The sequence below is a fragment of the Grammomys surdaster genome, unplaced genomic scaffold (assembly GCF_004785775.1).
Source record: "Grammomys surdaster isolate TR1022 unplaced genomic scaffold, NIH_TR_1.0 126298, whole genome shotgun sequence".
Taxonomy (NCBI): domain Eukaryota; kingdom Metazoa; phylum Chordata; class Mammalia; order Rodentia; family Muridae; genus Grammomys; species Grammomys surdaster.
The window spans coordinates 6,249,273-6,259,836 of record NW_021621098.1 but is presented as its reverse complement, the minus strand read 5'-3'; the positions used below and the strand labels follow the sequence as shown (position 1 = coordinate 6,259,836).

At 44.2% G+C, this 10,564-nt stretch overlaps 1 protein-coding gene across 1 annotated transcript in view; it reads right to left on the bottom strand.

Moving 5' to 3' along the window:
* Tmem241 (transmembrane protein 241) overlaps positions 1-10,564 on the bottom strand; it is a 151,930-nt gene that overhangs the window by 65,103 nt on the left and 76,263 nt on the right. Inside the window, exon 11 of the mRNA XM_028759531.1 lies at positions 4,481-4,550. Coding sequence (XP_028615364.1) covers positions 4,481-4,550 — 70 coding nt within the window. The remainder of the gene's footprint in view (positions 1-4,480; positions 4,551-10,564) is intronic.

The window sequence follows — 10,564 nt, the reverse complement described above, 5'->3', positions numbered from 1 at the left end:
GTAGATGCCATCACTCTCAGGTAGATGCCATCACTCTCAGGTAGATGTCATCACTCTCAGGTAGATGTCATCACTCTCAGGTAGATGCCATCACTCTCAGGTTGCCAGGTTACACAACTTCCACCACATTTGTGTTTCCTAGTACCCCTGGATAAAAGCAGCAGTTCAGAAACCAGAACCTCACTTTTCTAAAGAAGAGATGAGAGTCCCACTAGAGGCGAGAGAGGCTTGGAACTCTCAGAGGGGTACTGTTATGTTTTCAACATCAGTATTGCTCCAAAAGTTTGAGTACTAAGACTCGGTTGCAAGTGCAAATTCTGTTGGTTGTATGATGAGGTCCCTGATTTTGGATTGGTCCATTTATGGTCTTATCATCTGAAGGCATCATTGGGAGATGATAGCAGGAGGTAGAACTTGATTAGAAGAAATGCTCCCAGGGTACACCTCAGAAGCATGATTGCCGCCCCCCCCCCCCCTTCCCTTCTATCCTATCCCCTTTCACAAGGCAGATACTGCTTCCACTGCATACCTGCCACTGTTAAAGAATCAATGTGCCTTACCAATGAGAAACTGCTCACTTAAGAGATTAATAGGCAGAAATCTAAAAGAGAGAGAGAGAGAGAGAGGGAGAGGGAGAGAGAGAGAGGGAGGGAGAGAGAGAGAAGAAAGGCCCAAAGAATAGACAGTCTCAAATAGAAGTTTTTACTAACTTAGATGTACCTTAAGCTTACACATTTTACATATGTTGTTAGCCTTAAATTTCTTGTGGGTCTCAGCTCCATTATACACTGAACAATTTAAAAACAGACAGGAGACTGCATGTCTGGCCACTTGAGCAGATGGAAGACTTCCACAAGAAAGATATTGCTAGAATTATTTCTTAAGTACAGCAGTGTTGTTCTTCTCGAATAGCTAGTTGTTGCCTTCTCTTATCTCCTAGCGGGATTATGCGCTTCCTGATAAGGGCACAGGGAACTCACTAGCAGACCAGGATTTAATGGTCGCTGTGACCCTGCGCCACCCGCATGAGCTGCCTGGTGGAGGCATGACTTTGTGGGAATGGGCCTGATGGCTGGTCAGTCAGTACTGGTGACAAACAGTCCATCCGACATGGTAAACTTTGCTTACCTCTAATAAGTCTGGGTAGCTACAACTTATCTTTGGGGTGTTTGGGGAACCACACTCCTTTAGCTAAATTCTACTTCCTGTGATTTGATATCTTCTAAGCAAATCTATTAGTAAATCTTTTATTGTCTGTTCTATTACTTGGAGTTCCTCTCACATCACCAGCACAGCATCAGTCTTACAAGCCCCAAGTATGGGGGCCAGACGGCCTTGGGAGACACCAGACCAGGAACAAAGAGAGCCTTTGATATTTAACTTGTTTCTCCTAGATACCCATCACAGCACCACCTACAGCATCACCAATGAGTCAGAGTGGGGAGTTCTAGGGTCCACATCTCTGAGGGAAGGGGTGGAAGGGAAGGCAGTCAGTACTCTGAGATACCTCTTGGTGGCTTCCACTCCTGCAGCCAAGAACCAATGTCACAGGGGTGTCCAGACCCCAAAGCCTGTCCTTGTCCTTTGCCGTGTGCTCTCCACCTCCAGCTAAGAGGTATGAGCGAAACCTGTCCCTCGGCACAGATGCAGCTAGGATGAGCTAGACTCTGTGGCTTAGAAACAACCAATGCTTTCCTCCCATTGCCTGACTTGTTAGTTTGTAAATAATTCCTTTTTTATGGTTTACAATAATTTAATTATCTACTATTGCATGACTTATTTTGGCCAGGCCAATTGTTCTGGTACAGAAATTAGAAGGCTTTTCAAGTGCACAGTACCTTAACTGGATTCTTGTAGCATTACCTAGGACCCTGCTACTGCACATTTAGATTGTTTCTAACTCTGTTCTGAAGGTTAGAGTGTACTCAGTCCCCCATATAAATATGTGGTCACCTAGCCTCCATGTAAAGGTATCTATTTTTTTTAACTACCTCATCTTTATCTTCCTCCTTTCAGTTCATCCACCTCCTTGATATGGAGAATACCCCTCTGAAAAAGACAGAGAATACCTGAAGTGAAGGATCCTGGGAGAAAGAGAGATCTGTTTCAGGGTCTCTGCGTTATGGCTATCTCCCTCCTACCCAGTATCCATGATCCCTCTCTGATTTCCCAGGACACCCTGAAGGGAACACTCCTAGTCTGAGATAGGACCATGGAGGAACCATTGAAATGATGTGAGGGAATTGTACACATTTTTTTTTATTTTTTAAAACTATTTATTTATTTATTTATTATATGTAAGTACACTGTAGCTGTCTTCACACACCCCACAAGAGGGCATCAGATATCATTGCAGATGGTTGTGAGCCACCATGTGGTTGCTGGGATTTGAACTCATGACCTCTGGAAGAGCAGTTAGTGCTCTTAACCACTGAGCCATCTCACCAGCCCCTGTACACATTTTTAAAAAGGTCAGCTTTGTATTGAAGCCAAGAGGGTAGAATGATACAGAGGGTTAGGACAATTCAAGCAAAGATAAATTGCTCTTTAAAATAAAAAGGGCTGACCTAACATGTTGAGTTAGGAGAAAGCTGTTGATTATAGAAGGCCAGAAACATAGCCAGAGTGTGTCCACACAAAGCCAACACCAGTGAGCTGTGAAGGTGCTGTTCCCTTCCAAATAACCAAACTAGTGTTAACCACACCCCAGAGCATGCTTGCCCATACTACCAAACAATCATACTCAAGGGACGCCAGTTGCAGGTGCCTAGGCAGCAAGGGTTATGTTACATCATGAAAGCTTGGCTCGTAGACAAGTTGAGCAGGCTAGTCAGACTGACAGGGGCTGGGAGAGCTGACAAGAGCATTGCTGGTACTGTTCTGAGGGTGATACAGGAATCGTTCCAAGGGTCAAATGCATAAAGTCTGTAATAATGCACCCATTGCCCCAATGCCCCTGGGGAACATGATATGCCCACTCCAGACTTAGCTTTTTTGATTAATTTGTTTTATTATTTTATATGTATGGTTGTTTTGCCTCCCTGTATCCATGTGCATCTTGGGACTGGAGTTACAGATGGTTGTGAGCTTCCATGAGAGTACTAGGAATCAAACCTGGTCCTTGGCAACAAACACTGTTAATTGCTGAGCCAACTCTCCAGTCCACACATACCAACTTTTTATCTATCTACAAAGACTGCTCTGTAGATACCACTTTCTTTTTTTTTTTTTTTTTTTTTTTAAGATTTATTTATTTTATTTATGAGTACACTGTAGCTGTCTTCAGACACACCAGAAGAGGGCATCAAATCTCTTTACAGATGGTTGTGAGCCACCATGTGGTTGCTGAGATTTGAACTCAGGACCTTTGGAAGAGCAGTCAGTGCTCTTAACCACTGAGCCATCTCTCCAGCCCTAGATACCACTTTCTATGTGGGAACAACAGTCTAGCTGTGAGGATTTGGGTTTTGTTTTGTGACTAATGACAATAGCACTGACTACGCACAGGCACTGTTGTAAGTATCCACTCATATTAATTAGTATAAAAGCCTGTGAGACAAATATAGTCATTATTGCTAGATGAGTAAAAACAAGTTAAAAAGTTGATTAAGATTTCTTGACAGAACCAGGACTCAACAGTTTTCAGACTTTTCTTATAGCTTACCTGAGCAGGAATTAATAATGACAACATTTCCTGGGCCAGGCATGATGCTTAAGAATTTACAAATATAGCAGCCCCGTACTGGTATGTTCTATGTTATAGGTGGGGACTAAGGGAGGAACACCTTGGAAGAACTTGGATAATCTGCCCAGTGGCCACACAACTAGCAACCACTAAGTCTGGGGTTGGCCCAGGTCTCCTCTTTCCACCATGACAAAATACAAGCTTGAGACTGTCTCCTATCTCTTGCCATTCAAGACTTTGTCTAAAAATGGTAGGGCAGAGTGGCAAGAAGCTCTGTGTATTTGTGTGTGCTCATCTGATCGGTCTCCACCCGAGTCCTTCCAAAGGCTAGATAATAATGGCCCCCTGGTGTCTAGGCATCTACACACTCATTTCTACCATGTAATATGAGATTCAGAGTTCCATAGAAGGATTGCAGGTTGCGTTCGGCAGCAAGAAGGAAACCAAACTGCAAGATGAGAGGACACAAAGCCCCTCAACTTGAGGCAATTTCATTAGTTTTATACACTGAAGTTCTATGTGACAGCTGTGAAGGAGACAAGGCAGGCAAAGTGTAGCTCCTCAGCAAGCTCGAAAACCATGGTCCTGAGTGAGGCACTGAGACAGGCCAGGGTCTGCTGGACTCAGGCTGGCACTGAGCACCTGTGAGTGTTCAGTAACGACCTGCTGGAGACAGATAGATGTACCCCTTACTTGCTTCTGCAACTCACTCAATTTTCTATAATTATGCTTGGCTTCACAGAGATGAAGACATAGCTTATGGCACAGAATATACATGACTTGGCTCAAGATTACCTGGCACAGCAGCTGCCATGGAATCTGTAGAAATACAGGAATGGAAAGTCCAGGGCACCGAAGAGGTCACCTAAGGAATACAGGAAAGGTGATACAGTGGTCCACACAGCTCCCTCATGCCCCCAACCCAGCTACAATGTCTTCTACACAATGCACTGAGCCCTCCAGCTGCCACATAAGATCGTCTATTGCCTCCCACTAAGGACAATGTGAAATGTGGTGGCCTTCTCTCTGACACTCTGTGGGAGCTCTGAGAGGTTCTGTTACCCACACTCCAACTGATGCCCAGAGAAGAGACGTGACTAAACTGTGTGGAACTGTGGAGGCACAGTGTACGCCCAGGTCAGGCCGGACCTCAGATCTTCCCTTCAGCAGCCAGCAGCCAGCAGCCACACAAGGGACAGTGGCAGAGGAAAGTTTTTTTTTTTTTAAGAGTCTTCCTTTTGTTTAATTACTGCAGAAACAGCACAGGCCCCAGGGCAACCATGCATACTCGGTTTAGTTTAAGGCCCAGAGGGTACATATATTTCTCGTGAAGTAAGTTCATTCTTTTAGTTCCATTTTTAGTACAAGAGGAAATAATCACACATATTGGCTGTTTCTCTCTGGAATTTGAACTTGGTCACAAACAAGAAGTCAGAAGATTAAAAAAGCAGAAACTCTTCCAAAAATGTCCCAAGAAAAGGAATTAAGCATTTCAACAGTGGACAGCTTAGTCCTTTCTAATCTCGAGTTTCTGCAGGAGCCTGGCTCTCCAGAAGCCTGGGCTCTGGTCTGGGTCTGTTCTGTGCAGTCTGGGGAACTAGGCTGATGTCCCTAAATATTCCCTGGTGAAGAGCTTTGCAGTGGAGCTCTAAGAGCTGTTTCCTTCACTTTTTACAACTAGAGTCAAGAACGACACAGACAACTCAGCACATGCAGGAACCTGGGTTCCATCAGCGGGAACATGTGTGAGTTCATGCACGTGCACACACACAGGCACACATGCATGCATTTCAGAACAAGATTCAGGGGGCTGCTACACTTCTATAAAGCCTCCTATGTGACCTCAAATGGTCAGCTACCTATCAGCTCCAATTCTTTTTTTTTTTTTTAAAGATTTATTTATTCATTTAATTTATATGAGTACACTTTTGATGTCTTCAGATACACCAGAAGAGGGCACCATATCCCATTACAGATGGTTATGAGCCACCATGTGGTTGCTGGGAATTGAACTCAGAACCTCTGGAAGATCAGTCAGTGCTCTTAACCACTGAGCCATCTCTCCAGCCCCAGCTCCAATTCTATACTCCTGACCATTTGGATGTTTTAACAGTTGAAATAGATCTTCATTTATGAACATGTATGTCTAACAAGAGTTCTGTGGGATTTAGTTTTTATGCAGCTCAACAAAAGTCAAGGACTCATTGTCTTTAGGTCACCATCCACGGAATGTCTTCCACCTTCCCATGGGAACCTGTGTTAGCAATGTCTCAGCCCTCCAGTTGTCGCCTCCTATCAAGACTCAAGTGACGATGGTGGTCACTTAGAAGGAGCCTGTTTTGTGCAGAGCCTCATGTGAAATGTGGTGACCATCTCTTACAGCCTGCAGCAACTCTGAGAGGTTCTAGTCCTCCAACTCCATCTGAAGCCCAGAGAAGAGACAAGGCTAAAATTTTGTAATTGTTCAACTATGGAGGCAGAATGTGCAACCAGGTCAAGCCAGACCTTAGATCTTCCTTTAATGGTCAGCATCCACACAAGGGACAATGTCAGAGGAAAAGAGCCTGCCTTTACCTGCCAGCTTCACAACTACAGTGTATAATGTACAAGGCACAGAAAAGAACACTGAAGGCTTTTTCTGCAGAGGATGACAACCAAGACAATCCTGGCACTGTGGACTGCAAGAGAGGCCGAGGCTCTGCTCAGCCATGGATGGACTTCTGTGGAGAATCTGTTCTGTCTTTTCTGCAGCTGCCGGTCCTTGTCCAACCTCCCTTCCCATGTGAGAGAAACTGCAGGCAGTCAGGGAGATAACAAGGAATGAGAGAGAGGGTTATCAGTTAAATCTAGGACCTTAAGAGCCCCTAAATGCACCTCCTCTTGACATCCCATTTTGTCATAAATGTTCCAGCTGGGTAACCTGGTGAGGGTACATGGGTAGTATTTATAGCCCAGGCTTTCAGAGTCTAAAGAACAAGAGGAATGATCTGGGATAGACAGGAAGGGAAGGAAATAAAGAACAAATCCCAGCCCTAAGGAACTTGCCAGCCAGATGATAATCACTATCCAGACCACAGGAGCCACTCTTGTGAGTTACAGGGAGGGTAAGAAGCAAAAATACATGAGAAAAGAAAAGCCTGCCTTTTTCCTTAAGTCATTTCTAAAACCATCTACACAACAGCTACTTGCCTGGACAACTGGCATGCCCCACGACCAAGAACTATCAATCCTTTGAGAGCATAGAGTCCATCTCACTCACTCCAGTGGCCACAAAGAAGCCTCAGCAAGCAATGCTCAAAGAAGGGGGTCTGAAAGAGCTTCTTGATAGGCCAGACATGTTCTAGACTTGACTCTGTGACCCTAAATTTCTAGCTGACTCTAAATGTGTCCTTTTGGACACATGATGTTCTGATCATGGTTTTCCCTCCTTCAGATCCTACCTACCCATCCAACTCCATACCTTTCTCTAGAAAACAAACAGGTGAATAAATTAAATAAACCGAACAAGAGCTAAAAACGCAAAAGCAAAGAAAAAGTAGAAGCAAACACACACACACACACACACACACACACACACACACACACTGGGGGGGGGAATATTTGAATGTTCTAGGACAGTTAGGGTTGTGTAAACCAGGCTGGCCTCGAATTCACAGTAATCCACCTGCCTCCACCTCCCTAGTGCTGAGATTAAAGGTGTACATTACCAAAATAGGCAAAAACAGGACTTTTAAACAAAAAGGGGAACCTATCTGCCCATAAACAGCAAAGGTTGGTGACACTGCTATAAATACCACAAGGATGTTACAGTTGTAGCTTGTCCCAGCCCAGGAGAGCTTGATCCCGGAGCCTAAAGAATATGTGAAGGTGTTGGGAGCTGTCTTAGTTAGAGTTTATATTACTGTGACAAAACATCATGACCACCAAGTTGGGGAGGAAGGATTTATTTGGCTTACACTTCCAGATCACAGTCCATCACTGCAGAAACTCAGGACAAGAACTAAAGGAGGGATGGAACCTGGAGGCAAGAGCTGATGCAGAGGCAATGGAGGGGTGCTGCCTACTGGCTTGTTCAGCCTCCTTTCTCATAAAATTTAAAACCATCACCCACCTCCACTGATTATGAAAACGCCTGAGAGCTGGATCTCATGGAGGCATTTCTTTAACTGAGGCTCCTTCCTCGTTGATGACTCCTAACTGGGTCAAGTTGACACACAAAATCAGCCAGTTTAGGAGCTAAAGATGGATCAGCAATTAAGCACTTTCTGCTCTTGCAGAGGACCCAGGTTTGGTTCCAAGCATCCACATCAGGAGGCTCACAACCTGTGTAGTGGTTTGAATAATATGCTTGGCCAATGGAAAGTGGCACTATTTGGAGGTGCGGCCTTGTTGGAGTAGGTGTGCCACTGTGGGCTTGGGCTTTAAAAACCTTCATCCTAGCTGCCTAAAAGTCAGTATTCTAGCTGCCTTCAGATGAAGATGTAGACCTCTCAGCTCCTCCTGCATCATGCCTGACTGCATGCTGCCCTGCTCCCACCTTGATAATGGACTGAACCTCTGAACCTGTAAGCCAGCCTCAATTAAATGTTGTCCTGATAAGAGTTGCCTTGGTCATGGAGTCTCTTCACAGCAGTAAAACCCTAACTAAGACATAGCTCAAGAGGTTTCAGAAGGGAAGAATTTTAGTATATTGCCAAGATACTGCTTTTGTGATATTCTGGGGAAGAATGTGCCTGCTTTTTGCTCTTGTCCAAAGTCTGCCTGAAGATAAAGTAGAGATTTAAATTAACTGCATTGACAAAGAAAGTCTCAAAAAGCCTAGTTTAGATTTTTATCTGTGGTTCACTCTCATGAAGAGAACCTAGCAAGCCTAGAAAGGAAAAATACAAAATAAATGGTCCAAAGAGTAAAGGAATACCAGGAAGTGGAATGAAGCCACATCCTGTGTTCAAAAATATTAAATAGAGTTAAGGAATGGTGACCTTGGGGAAGGATCCCACCCAGCTAAGCTTATTGTTTATGCATTTGAAATTGAACAAGGGATAGTTATATCATGTTAAATGTTATTATGACCTGGTTATTGTTTTCATTTGGGCATAAGAAGATATGATTATGTGTAAAATTCACAAAGGATGGATTGTGACAGCTATTCTCAGTTGTCAACTTGAATATTTGTGTAATGAACTACAATCCAAAACTTATAAAGATCTTGTGAAAAGGAAAAGCTTAGGCCTAGGTTTCATGGTACATGCCTTTAATCCCATCACTCAGGAGACAGAGGAATGCAGATCTTTTAAGTTCAAGGTCAGTCTACAGAGCAAGTTCCAGGGCAGCCAACCTTAGGCAGTGACAGAGCTGGAAAACAGAAAGCTGGAGCTAAGAAGTTAGTGGTGATTAAGAAAAGACCAGCATCACTGTGGTAAAATCTTCTGGGAAATGTTTTTTAAGAGCACAAAGAAGCTGTGTTCCAGAGATAGAACTCTTGCTGACAGCTAGACTTGGTACCATGTAAGGGTCACCCAGGTATTACTGGTTTTAAAGGCATGGAGGGGTCATGGAGAAGAGCTGAAGGATGGGACTGTGAGAGGCCAAGAAAGGCCATTGGTGAAGGTGCAGTCTCAGTTGCAGCTGACAACCCAGGATTGAAGGGGTCATGAAAAGAAGCTGAGGCTTGGCACCATAAAAGGGACCTATGAGAGGCTACTGGTGAAGCCTAGTTGCATCAGAAGATCTCAGTGTATTGGAGACACCAGTACCATGAGATGACTTCCAAGAACAGCAGCAGCAGTGAAGTGAAGTCAACCAGAGCCTAGAGAAGGCAGAACTGGAGAAGTGACCCAAGCCCTTTGGGGGAGCCTAGAAGATCATGTGTGGATCCCAGACATTGGAACAAGAAGCCATGAAACTGAAGTTGCCTTGGAGTCCCCGAGATGTTACAGATGTCACAGCTGTGGGATACCTGCCTAGAAATGCTGCTAATAGGGAGTGGAACTAGCCCAAGAGAAAGAAGTGTGTTGCAGTCAAGTGAGTCAGAGATCAGACATGGAAATGCAGAGATTAGAGCTTGCCCAGTTTTGGTCCAATAGCTCCTCACTGATGTTTTGGAATGGTAATGTTTATCCTGTGATATTAGAAGTATGTGATCTGCTTTTTGATTTTATAGGGAATTACAGTTAAGAGACTGTATGAATCTCAGAAGAGAGTTTGAACTTTGGACTTTTAAACATTGCTGAGTCTGTGACAGACTATGAGGACTTTTGAAGGTGGAATAAATTTATTTTGCATTATGCTATAGCTAGGTATGGCTCCCATAGTGTTTGAAAAAGCCTATGGGGGCCAGGAAGTAGAATGTGGTGGTTTGAACATGCTTGGCTCATGGGAAGTGGCATTATTACAAGGTGTGTGGTCCTGCTGGAGGAAACGTGTCAATGTTGGGTTAGGCTTTGAGGTCCTATGTCCAAGTTCCATCCAGTGCGGAAGAGAGCGTTGTCCTGGCTGCCTTCAGATCAAGATGTAGAACCATCAGATCATTCTCCAGCAACATATCTGCCTGAGTGCGGTCATGTTTCCTGCCATGATAAAGGACTAAAGCTCTAAGACTAAGCCAGCCCCACCTTGGTCATGCTATCTCTTCACAGCAATGAAACCCTAACTAAGACACCCTGGAACTCTAGCTCAGGGGCTCTAATGCCTTCTTCCAGGCTCTGTACATATGTGCGTGTTTATGGTACACATTCATAAACTTAGTCACATATACATAAAATGATAATCTTAAAACAAAACAATGCTCCTCTGTTTTTCTCTGCTGAGCTACATGGCAGAAGCAGCACATAAATGGCTGATGGCAGCCACAGAAGGCTTCTGTAAGCAAGTGTGAGC